Here is a 12438-nt window from a genome sequence, read left to right as displayed (position 1 = left end):
CTGAGCACTTCCGACCAGTAAGCTTGAACTTTCTCACAGGACCACCACATATGCCAAAAGTTGGCTCTTTCCCCACATCCGTGCCAACATAGCGGGACGGTATCTGGGAACATCCTAGAGAGGGAGATGGGGTCATACTGCCACCTATGGAGAAGCTTGATGGCGTGGGTCTTGTACTGGCATGAGATAGATGTCTTAAATGTCCTGCTGCATAGTTTCCCCAGAGCCCATCCCCAATGGTACAACCCAGGTCCCTTTCCCATTTCCCTCTGAGGCTTTTAGTCGTTCCCTCCCGGGGAGTTAACAATTCTCCGTACAAGAGGGAGATGAGACCTTTCATTTCTGTGTGGGAGTCTAGGATTTTCTCAACCGGGGTGAGTCTTCTTTGTATGCAAGGTTTTAGTTTTGGCTTCATTAGGATACCCTTGAGGCGAAGGTATAGAAACGTGGAGAGCCTGCCAATTCCCAGTGCCTCCTCTAGCTCCTGGACGCTTTTGAAGGTGTCCTCTCACCAATTGGCCGACCCTACACAGGCCCGCGTCGAACCATGGCTGGTAATGTTCATGGCCTGGGATTTCTTCTAATACCGGTGTGGACCAGATGTGGCTCATGGGTGAGGGCCATGCAGTGACTTTCTCTCTAGGTCCTTTCCCCGCTAATGCTTTCCACATTGTACCTAGTATTGGGTGGTCCCTGATTCTTTTGGGGAGCTTTATCAGTGGGACCCATAGCCATTCACCCACGGTAACTGGGCGTAGGTAAACGTTTTCAATGTATACCCATTGTTTAATGGGGTCTTCTCTAAAATGGGGAGCCAGGGCCCTAAGTTGGGCTGCTCTATGGTAGGCATTCAGGTCCGGCAGGGAAACCCCTCCTCTATCCTTGGGGAGGGTGAGAGTCTCGTATCCTATTCTGTGTCTCTGGCCCTGCCATATAAACTTCACTATACGCCTCTTGGCTTCTCTGAGGTATGTTTCAGGAGCCTCCAAGGGGAGCATCTGGAAGACGTACAGCACTCTGGGGAGTAGGTTAATTTTTATGGCATTTATTCTTACCATCCAGGAGATCTGCCCCTTCCCCCAGCCTTCCATGTCCCTGAATAGTCTATTAAACAGTGGGGGGTAGTTTGCCTGGCTTAAATCCCCATCGGGACGGACTATATTAATCCCCAAATATTTTATCTCTTCTGTACAGATTTGGAGGCCCAGTGGGACGAGTTCCGCCACATTTCTGTCTGCGCCGGGTGCGAAGGGGAAGATCATTGACTTGCCTATGTTTATGTTAAATCCTGAGAAGTGGCCGAACTGTTCAATCACCTGCAATGCGGCTGGGACTGATCTTGTTGGTTCCCGCAGGTGGAGCAGGATGTCATCTGCGTAGAGGCCTAATTTAAAAGGTACGTTCGCCCACCTCAATTCCTCTCACATTGATGCCCCCCTGAGGTACTCTGCAAGAATCTCCATTGTTATGGTGAAGAGGAGGGGGGTAAAGGGACAGCCCTACCTCGTCCCTCTCTGGAGATGGAAGACTTGTGACAGGCGCCCATTTACTGTGACTCTGGCAGTTGGCGACACATATAGGGCCTTGATGGCTTGTTTAATCCCTGTTCCGAGTCCCAGCTTCTCGAGTACCCCTTGAAGAAACCCCCAGTCGACCCGGTCAAACGCCTTCTCGGCGTCGATGGACACCAGAACGGGGTTCCCACCCTTCGGTGCCACCTCTCTCATCAGGTGCAGGGTCTTGCGCAACGTATCTGCACCTTGCCTTCCCTGTATAAAACCCACCTGATCCGGGTGGATTAGCCTCAGCATGTGGCTGTCCAACCTCGTGGCAATGATCCTGGTGAATAGCTTCACATCCACATTCAGGAGGGAGATGGGTCTATAGGAACGGCAGTCCGCCGGGTCCTTCCCCTCCTTTGGGATCACCGTGATTAGTGCTTTGCCAAAGGATGGGGGCGCCCTCCCCGTCCTCATTATATTCGCGAAAAGATCCGCCAGGAACCCTGCCAGTTGGCCCGAGAAGGCCTTGTAAAATCCTACTGTGAACCCATCTTCCCCTGGGGCCCTACCAAGTTTCAGTCCCGATATAAATCTAAGCACCTCCTCCTCTGTTATAGGGGCATCTAGGGCCGATGCTTCTAGGGATCCAAGGACAGGGAGGGAGACCCCATTGAGATATGCCTCACATGCTTCCTTCTCTGTCTCTCCCTCTCTCCCGTACAACGTCTCATAGAACGATTGCAACCCATCTATCTGCCCTTTGCCCTCAGAGTTTTGCTGCCAGCATGGCATCAGTCTTGTCCCCTTTTTCATAGTATTTCTGGCGTAGACGTTGAAGCCCCGCTACAATTTTCTCCATCTCCATTTCCCTCAATTCTTGTCTCTTATCCCTCGCTATGCCCAGGTCCCTCTCTTTCTCTGTCTCCACCTTCCCTTCTGACCTTTCTACAAGGATTATTTCGGATCTCAGCCTGTGGGTCAAGATAGTCCTAACTCTTTTTTTTGAGGCCCCTTCACTGATCAACCTACCCCTCCAGGTCGCCTCAGCCGCCTCCCACACCGTCTCCCGACTCACTTCTCCCGTGTCGTTTAGCTCAAAGAATTCTCTTATTGCCACTGTCATTTCTTCCTTAAAGACCGCATCCCTCAACAGGAAATCGTTACACTTCCACAGGGACTCCCTGGGTTTCAGGCCTGCTATACTCACGTTCGACCAGACCATGTTGTGATCCGACCAGCTAACCGGGCGGATGTCACAGGCCTCTATTGTGCTCATGTGTTGGCTCCCCGTGAAAAGATAATCTATCCTAGTCCTGGTACCATGGACTGCGGAGTAGAAGGTGTATCCCCTTCGCCTCGGATGCAGCTCCCTCCATATGTCCACCAGCCCCTGTTCCCACATTATTTCCCACAGCCCACCATGAGGTTCCGCCCCTCTACTACCAGATGTGGCCGGCCTCCCGCTGTGATCCAGCTCTAGGTCTGCCCACATATTAAAATCCCCACCCAGGAGCAGGAGTCCTTCCGCTTTGGCCATCACCTCTCCCAAGGCCACTTGAGCGAATTCCCTCTGACCCACGTTGGGGCAGTATATTACTGCTAAGCTGACTCTAGAATTATGTAGGTTGCCGGAGACTACCAAGGATCTCCCATCCTCCCTTTCCCACTGGGACACCTCTGTCAGTTTCTGGTTCCTTCGGAGTAGGATGCCGACTCCGCCTCTCTTTGCGTGGCCAGATGCCCAGAAAGTCTGGCCAACATGCGATCCTGGGATGGCCCTCTCATCTCCCCTCACTGTTCTGGTTTCTTGCACAAATAAAATATCCACCTTCCCGTTTTCCATTTCCCTTCCGAGGAGGGAGCGCTTTGTCGGGGAGTTGAGCCCCTTGACATTAAGTGAAGCCACCTTGAGTGACTCAACCGGACCCCTTTTTTCATTGATTGCCATTGCTTTTCCCTCTTGAGTATCTTGTCGTCCTGGTCATACAGGGGCTGCCCTGTGTCCAATTGAAGTGTGATGGATATCATGCCCCGAGACCCTTACCCCCAACTCCCACCCCTCCCCCTTCCCTCCTCCCTTCTCTGTCCAAGACGCCTGCCAACGGGCAAGACACCAGGGTATGAGCATGTTCCTGCACCGCAGTTCTCTTGGTAAAATCTGTGTCCCCAGCCGGAGTTGCTTACGAGCCAAAATCTATTTTTGTTCTCCTAGTTCCCTTCAGCTTCCAACGTCGGAGTATTAGGTTTTCTGAATTTTCTCCTACCGTTTGTCTTCTTTTTTGTGGACCAGGGACCCGCCGGTTCTCTCATGGTATCGCCTGGTTCTTGAGTTTCCATCTGATTTTCCCCTTCCGGGGCGTCCCCCTTGAGCAATTGTAGCACTTACGAGGCTTCTTTGCCACTAATCACTCTGTAGTCTATTCCAGCTCGTTCGAAGGATAGGGCGAAAGGGAAGGACCACCTATATCTTATATCTTGGTTAGTAAGCCACTGGGTGAGTGGACGACATTCTCTTCTGCGGGTGAACGTGAGGGATGAAAGATCCTGGTATATCTTAATCGTATAACCTTCAAGGATAAAGCTCCTCAGCTTTTTTGCCTTCTCCAGGACTTCCATTTTCTCTCTGTAGCAGAGGAACCGCACTACGATAGACCTTGGGCCGCCCCCCGCACCCCCTCCACCTCGGTGCGCTCTTTCCAGCTGGACCTCCTTGCCGCCTTCCAATGTGAAAAGTTGGTTCATCAGACCCTGGACCTTCCTCCCCACATCCGCCGCTGTTTCCCCTCTCTCCTGAGTCACGCCCATGATGTGCAGGTTGTTTCGGCGCTCTCGATTTTCCAGATCGTCCATCTTCAAGATCATGTCCTCTTCTCTCATTTCTAGGTCCGTTAGCCTCGCCTCATATTTCATGTCCAGCAGGTCTGTCTGGAGGTGATTATTTTCCAACCCTTCCATTTTCTCCTCCAGGGTGTCCACCCTTCCCTTAAGATCCACTATTGAGGCTGGAATCTCTGTTCGTATCGCCTTAATCACGTGGAGGATGTCCTTGAGATCATCTTTAGAGAGTGCCGCGGGAGGGGGTTCGCTGCCTGGCATCGTGTCTCCGGGGACGTCACTTGTGACTGTGCGAGGCCGGCGGAATCGCTGGAGGGATGAGATCGCCCCAGGCACTGGGGATTGCTCCAGGGTCTAAGTCTTCCGGTGCACCTCAGGGCGGTGCTGTTAACAGAATTCCCCTTACGAGGGACCCGACGTCAGGGTCGGTGGCCCACAGCCTTTTCCGTGGTCGAGTTGCTGGGATCTTGGGCAGTATGCCTCGCGTGGGTACGTGGCTCCGTGGAAGGCGCTGTGCCCCAAGCCAGGGTCTGCTTATCTGAGTAGGGCCTCTGAGGTGCGGGCCCCAGGTGGATCTGCAGTTTTCAGGCAACTATGGCCTCCCTTTGCCTCACCCCGACTGGGTGATGTTCCAACGTGTAACTAAGGAGAGGTCTCTGGGGGGGGGGGCTGCCCCTATATGCCGCATTCATTCAATTGTCCCTTCCCCCCACACTCTCCTCACCTCCACTCACTGTCCTTCACTGTGTTGGGCCCAGCTGGGCCGCCCGAGGCGTTTCCGTGGCGTCCACAGGGCCGATGCTGCTGCGTGGGTGTTGTCTGTCGCGGGGCCGCCGTGTGCAGGCCCCAAAGTGTGCCTCCATGTTTTGGGTGTGGGCCGGGGGCGGGCTTCGGACCCCGGCAGGGAGGGAATCTCTTCGGGGTGCTGTAGTGTGCTCCTCTTTCCTGCCCCCGTTCCGAAGTACTGAGAAGGGACGGGGGCCCGGGCTGCGCCCTCCTCAGCCCGCGGCCTCCGTTCAGTGCACAGTGTCGGTGGGGGCCGCGGGTATTGGAGTCCCGCTCCGTGTCCCCCGCGATGCGGCGTCTCCTCTAACTCGCCTCTGCCGGGCGTGCGTCCGCAACGGGGGGGGGCAGGACGCACGGCTCCACAGGCCTCTCTGCGGGGCCGCTGGGGCAGCAGCCTCTGGTGTCGCGGGCCCCCTCTGGCACCCACAGCTAATGTGCGCTCCGCAGTCCTCTTCCGAGAGTATGGCCCTGGGCTGCGCTGCAGCGGGTCCCAGCGGCGGGTCCCCAGTCACTCTCCGAGTGGGGTCTGCTGTTCTGGGGGAAGCTCATCTCCGGCTCAGCCACGTACTTCAGGCCGGGGTCTGGGGAAGTCCACTAGGCCCTGCGGTGCTATCAGGAGCGCAGTGCTTACGCGTCCTGCATGCTCCGCGCCCCCTGGTGGTCTCCTTGTGCCTGTTTTGCCTTGTATATATGGGTTGGCTAGTCTGTCTTGCCCACTGGGTTTGAGATCAGGTTGTGGAGTTGGTCTTAATGTTATGTCTGTGTTGGGAATGTTATGGTATTGCCTGGAGTGCCTGGGAATTGTCTGCCAATCCCTGTGTGTATTCCGACTGAATGTTCCTATTAAATCTTATACACAATATATGGTGCACTCAGGGGGGGCATACAGGGGTGCATATTATGGCACCTGGTGGTACAAGGAAAGGTGTGGTTTGTTCTGTCGAGTGTGGTTGATGTCAGAAGAAGTTAGTGTTTTTATTATAGTCAAACATTGGTAGATAGCTCCTCAACTCCTGGGTATGTGAATATATATGGAGTTATGGATCCTTATGGTTTCCGTTTAACAGCCTGCTGTTTGAGGAGCCAATTTAATTTGCCCAGTGCTTACTACGTCAGAATGTGGGGCAATCCGATACAGAGAGAGCTACGTTGTCATATGGTTTGAGAAGAGTGTGAAGCAGGGCCAACGTGGCTCAGTTGGTAAGCTTTCCTGGTGTCTTATGGTGGCAATCATAAGACAGGGTAAGCATGGGTGGATCTCCAACACCCAGTTGAAAAAGCAAAGTAGTGCAAAAACAAATGACAGCAAATCATTTAGTGTAAAATAAAGAGGTGGTGTACCTGCTTTTCATGAAGAACATACAAATGGATTTGGCTGTCATCAGCACCGCAGGCCAATATAGGCTCTGAAAAGAACATTGAGAAAGAAGATCAACTACAGCTCTGTGCCAATTAGGGTCCAAAAACAATGTAATGCAAACAAACAGAAATGACACAAAAAGAAGGGCAGCTCAAGCCCTTTAGCAGTATAGCTTGAATATGACTGTGTTAACTGAGGAGCAAATGGCAGCTCTAACTGGGACAGTGCTTCATCTGAAGATAAACTGGGGTGTTTGTGAAGGGCTGCATTGTGTGATCGATTAAACATGAAAGGAGAGGACTGCACATTGTCACAATGTTGTGGTCATTTCACTAGAGAACCCATGTAATAACATTTTGCTACAGTGCAAAACAGTAACACCCAATTTGATCAAAAAATCTGTCCATATGGACGCTTTTAATCGAATTGGGTGTTACCGCTTTGTTTGAATCCAAAAATACCAAACATGCAGAGCGGGGGCGTCCCCCGCTTTCCACGTTTCGGTATTTGGGGGATTAGGGATGTCCCCCGCTTCCTTACCATTGGTGGCAGGGACAAAAAAAACTAACAATGAAAGGTCAAAATGGGTACCAGCGCAATTACACTGTGGGCAGTCCACCCACGAACAAAACGAGCATGAACTAACGACCCAGATCCCAATAAACATGTTGGTCTATGATGTGGATGCACACCAAGTACTATTAATAGCATCGTTGAAAACAAGGGACATTTCTAAATTAGAAAACATTACATAGAATATCCAGCCATATGCATTATCGCAGATCTCAATTCCTCCTCCCTTTCCAATACCATCAGGCAACCAAACCATTGTCTAAATATGTAGCAATTAGACAGACTATTTCACATCTGTATAAACAGAGATGTTCATGCAGAGAACTTACCATCGCTGCCAGGCAAAAAAGACAGGCTGACGTCCATGACAAACCCATTTCCAAAGGACAGGACTTGGAGACATTCATCTGAAAAACAAATATTTGAATTAAAGTTACGCAGATACACCATTAAGCAACACATACAACTCTTTATACACTCTTAAAGTAAGGGTTGTTGAGCCAAAGGACAAATCCTTGACCACAATTTGGTCTGCTCTAGTTTAGTGGGATGAGTCAGAAGAACACACTTAATTTTTGCTTTCTCCAGACACACCAACACCACAGGCGGCAAACTAATGCTTCACTAGCTCGAGAAACATTGATGAAATTCATAACGGCTCGTCTTGCTTGCATCAGTGTGGCTTTCTGCTCTCCCAATTCAAAACAGTGAGACACATTACATTGAGTGGTCAGGCAGTGAGAGAATGGGACATCATACACTGTGAAGGGGTGGCAGCACCAATTTAGTGACACTTGGTGCTTTATCTCTGGACCTATGTTCACTCTAAGATGCACCAAATAGCCTACTGAGGGATTTGGCAAAAACACATGCTCAAACATGCACACACCAGCTATGGTGAGAACACCAAAAACACAAATACAAAAATGCAAATACACAGCACATGCTTAGTTATGTACATGTTATTTATTATGATAAAGCACACATTTTACAATGTAAAGGTAACATAATACAGCTATGTAGAGTAGCATAATTGTGGGCACACAAAATAAACCATTACAGCAAAGAAGTTGCCATGTGCTTGTAGTACATAGCGCCAATGAGTGTATATATAGGTCTAATATCCCAACACTTAAGAGTGACAGGGGAATGAATACATGTTTTCAGTATAAACTGAATCTAGCAATAGGGATATTTGTCCCCCTAGGATTCCTATGTTTAGCACTATCAGACAGGCAGAGGTGCACATAGGGATTGTAACATCCAGATGCACATCAATAAGGAACACGTTACTTACTTGTAACTCCTGTTGTTCTCCAGCATGGGTATCTTTCGTGGATTCACATGTTCGTGAATATTCCCTGACTTCAGGCTGCGAATCCTCTGTAATATTAAAGCAGTTTAGATTTAAAGCTTAAAACCGCTTGTCACTTATACAGCCTACTGCTGTCACTTTGGGTCATACTGCCCCACCCAATGACATCAGTCCTCCTTAGCTCCACCACTGGTGGTCATTTTCAGATATTGAAGCTCACCTAATGTGGCATTAAGAACCAAGAAGAGCCATTGAGGGGTAGGAGGGAGAGTCACATGTGAATCCATGAAAGACCTATGCTGGAGAACAGGAGTTCTGTAAGTCACATGTTCCTTCTCCAGCGTGGGATCTTTCATGCATTCACATGCTATTGAATACAATTACATAGCAGTACATACACAACCAAGTGTAGTTGGTACAGCTCTACAGAATCAATGAAACCCACCTCTGGAACACTCACATCAAGCAAATAGGTTGCAAAACACTGCTTGCCCAACACAGTACTCTTCCCTGTAATCCCTGTCCACTCAGTAGATATTCATGAATGTGCAAGTCGACCTATGCGTAGCAGTCCTGCAGATGTGGAGCAGGGGAGCACCAGACAGCAAAGTCGTAGTAGAGGCCATGGCCCTGGTGGAATATGCCTTAGATCGACACGGCAGCAGCCTGTTTGCAAGTCGATGACAATGCGAGATGCAGCCGGACAGCCACCTGGAAATGGAAGCCTTTCACAGGCCTTTGCTTTTTTCAACAGGTCCAAATGCAACAAAAAGTTGTGAAAAAGTCCCTTGTGTGTGCGATATAGAACTTTAAAGCATAGGCACAGTCCAGGGAATGCAAAGCCCTCTCTGCCGGAGAGGTGGGCGAGCCAAAAGAACCCTGGAAGGACTAGAGGCTCATTGAGATGAAAAGTCAATGGTACTTTAGGTATAACTGAGGGATGAGTGCGCAGCACCACCCTGGATGGATGAAATGTGAAATACGGTGGCTTGCAGCAAAGAGTTTGCAACTCTCCGACACATCTTGCAGAAGTAACAGTCACCAGAAAAGCAGTGTTCCACGACAGAAACTTTAGAGGAGCCCAGTGTAGAGGCTCATCGAGTGGCCCTATGAGCTTGGAGAGAACCACATTCAGTTCCAAAGCCGGGTCAGGTGCCTTTACTGGAGGGAAGGCCCGGAACAGGCCCTTCAGGAATTCTTTAACCAGTCGATGAGACCAGAGCCAAAGCTTGCCTGTCATGTAGGTGTAACGAGAGATAGCTGCTGCTTGGACTTTTATGGATGCGTGTGCGAAGCCTGCCTGTGCCAATGATAGAAGGTTTGGAAGTATTTGAACAGGCTTGATTCAAAGAGGGTCGAGCTGTTGCGACTGACACCATATGGCAAACTGCTTCCACTTGTGCTTGTAGCATGATGGAGTGGATGGCACTCTAGCCTTCACCAGGATTTCACAGAATTCTAAAGGCAATGTGAAATATCCAAATTCTAGGGCTGCATAAGCCATGCCATCAATTTTAAGGATGCTGGGTTGTGGTGCAGAACGGATCCCCCCCTTCCCTGAAGAGTAGGTTTGTAAGAGGAGGCAGTTGGATGCAAGTAGCAATTCACAGACGAAGAAGGTCAGAGTACCAAATTTGGTGTGGCCATGCCGGAGCAATGAAAATCATCTTGCACCAGATCTGTTTGAGTGCCTGGAGTACTCTTAGAAGGAACACGATTGAAGGGAACGCGCAGACAAACATGCCTTCCTATGGAATGAAGAAAGCGTACCCCAGGCTCCTCATCTGAGGATACCTGCTGGCAAACTGGGCGCACTTCAAGTTCTTCGCTGTCGCAAATAAGTCGATCTGCGGGAAGCCGCATGGTAGGTATGGCATGGTATTGTTTATCTATAAAGCGCCTATACACAGGCAAGTGTTACAAAGCGCTCAAGGAGGGTGGGTACATGGGGGAAAAAAACAACAGTCGCTCAGAGCCCTTGAATTTGTGAGACAATAATAGTCTGCACAGGCAGAATAAGTGCGTAAATACATTTAACAGTTTGAGATACAGCAAATAGGCCAGACTGAGATTCTGCAGTTTTTCCAGTGCAATTAATGGTATGAGCATGTTGAGCAAAGACAAAGAACCTTGTCTTGACGGAGTTGCTACTCGTGGCAGGATTGCAGTTCCCTGCTGAGGGAATCGGCAAAGGTGTTGTGAATCCCGGCTAAATAAAATGGAATGAGGAACATCTTCTGCAAGATCGGCCAGTTCCACAGCCTATGCAATTCCTTGGAGAAAATGGGAGAGCGGGTCCCTCCCTGCTTCCTGATGTAGAACATGGTGGTCTGTGATAATACGAGCCACCTTGCCCTCCAGCTGGGGTCTAAATGACTTGAGGGCCTAGAACACTGCTCAGAGCACCAACACTTTGGAGTGGAGTGTCTTGTCTTCTGGCTGCCAGAGGCCTCTGGCGTGGAACTTTCCTGTGAGCTCCCTAACCTTCCAGGTAGACATTGGTCGTCACTGTGGGCTGATGCTCCGGAAGGCAAAACAGAACGCTCTGTGTCCGGTATTGATGACTCTGCCAGTTTAGCATTTGGAGGAACACCAGGCAGAGCTTGATCCTGCCATTCAAGGAGTCCGACACCTGTTTCCACCTGGCGTCTATGAACCCCTGAAAAGGTCTCATATGCAACCTGCAGTGAGGCAAAAGAAAAATGCAGGAAGACATCATCCCTAATAGCGACATGATGGAGCGTACCATCGTCATCCGGAGTGGGAACAGTTGGTGGATTTTGCGTAGTATAGCCTGGACTCTTTCACCTAAGGGGATTGCTAAAAATGGTTGTGTGTCCAGTTGCAATCCCATGTACAGAGCTTTCTGAGACGGCAATACAAAAGACTTTGGAAAGTTGATTGAAAATCCCACAGAAGTTAGACATTGGATGGAGCGTTCGGTATGCTGCAGTGCTAGTGGGTGAGACTGGGACATGGATGAGCCTGTCATCCAGATAGGGGTAGACGTAGAGGCCTGCATGCCATAGGCGGGCCGCCACATGGGCTAGGCACTTAGTGAAGACCCTTGGCCCGAAAGGCAGGGCTTTGAACTATTAGTCCCTCCCGTGCACCATGACGCGAAGAAATGTCTGTGCTTTGGATGGATGGGTATGTGAAATATGCTTCCTGCAAGTCCAGGTATGAGAGGAAATCTCCTTGTAAGAGTTTAGTCTCCTGAGGTCCAGAATGGGTCTCCACCCACCAGACTTTTCGTACCAGGAAGTTTCTGGAGTACACTCCAGATCCCCTGAGGTGCAATGGGACAGACACTATGGCACCCTTTTGTAGTAGGGACTGAACGTCTTGTATGAGGAGGGGTAGAGGATGTTCCTTTTTTTCTTATTGGAGGAATGGAGGGGCATTTGTTCAGAAAAGTCTACAGTGTGCCCGTTTTGAACGATGTTGAGCACCCACTTGTCGTGGTGATGATGCACCACTACTCAGGGTGCTGAAATGGGGGCTCGGGCCTGACGTTGGTGAGGCTTGCTTGGGAGTTTGATTGCAGGTGGAAGCTCTGCATCGCCTCTGTGTACCTCTATATGGCTGCAACCTCTCTCGGTACGCCTCCTGTGAACTGCGCAAGAAGGCAATAGGAAGGTCCATAGTCTGTGGATGTTCTGGAGAATTATTCCTTACCAGATCGAAAGGACCGTCTCTGTTGCTGCAAGGTACCCAAGGAACGTCCAGTATCCGTGTCTGTTTTGATGGCTAGAAGGGTCTCATCAACCATTTTGCCAAAGAGGTCCACTCTATCAAAGGGTATGTCAACAACCTTGGATTGAACATTGGGTTGAAAGTTGGTGGCCTTTACCCACCCTTGGAATCTCAACACTACCCTGTTACCCATCTGGCAGAAACCTGTGTCCGCAATGTCCAGAAACGTGATAATAGCATGATCTGAGGCTGCCACTCCGTTGTGCAGCAATGCTACAGCTTTATCCCTTTGATCGTCGGGCAGAAATTCCAAGATGGGCCCCATCTTGTACCACAATTCCCTGCTGTAATGGGAGACACTAGCAAAATCA

General features: G+C 50.1%; 1 protein-coding gene across 2 annotated transcripts in view; it reads right to left on the bottom strand.

Moving 5' to 3' along the window:
* Nucleotides 1-12438, bottom strand: part of ELP2 (elongator acetyltransferase complex subunit 2) — a 1316635-nt gene that overhangs the window by 942531 nt on the left and 361666 nt on the right. For both annotated transcript variants that reach the window (XM_069620606.1, XM_069620607.1), the window contains exons 5-6: nt 7386-7463; nt 6465-6529 (exon numbers count right to left, since the gene is read on the bottom strand). In XM_069620606.1, coding sequence (XP_069476707.1) covers nt 6465-6529; nt 7386-7463 — 143 coding nt within the window. The remainder of the gene's footprint in view (nt 1-6464; nt 6530-7385; nt 7464-12438) is intronic.

The sequence above is a fragment of the Ambystoma mexicanum genome, chromosome 5q (genome assembly GCF_040938575.1).
Source record: "Ambystoma mexicanum isolate Mex_15411 chromosome 5q, UKY_AmexF1_1, whole genome shotgun sequence".
NCBI classification, from domain to species: Eukaryota; Metazoa; Chordata; class Amphibia; order Caudata; family Ambystomatidae; genus Ambystoma; species Ambystoma mexicanum.
Note: the sequence above shows the minus strand (reverse complement) of the source record. Positions and strands in the feature narration are given on the sequence as shown.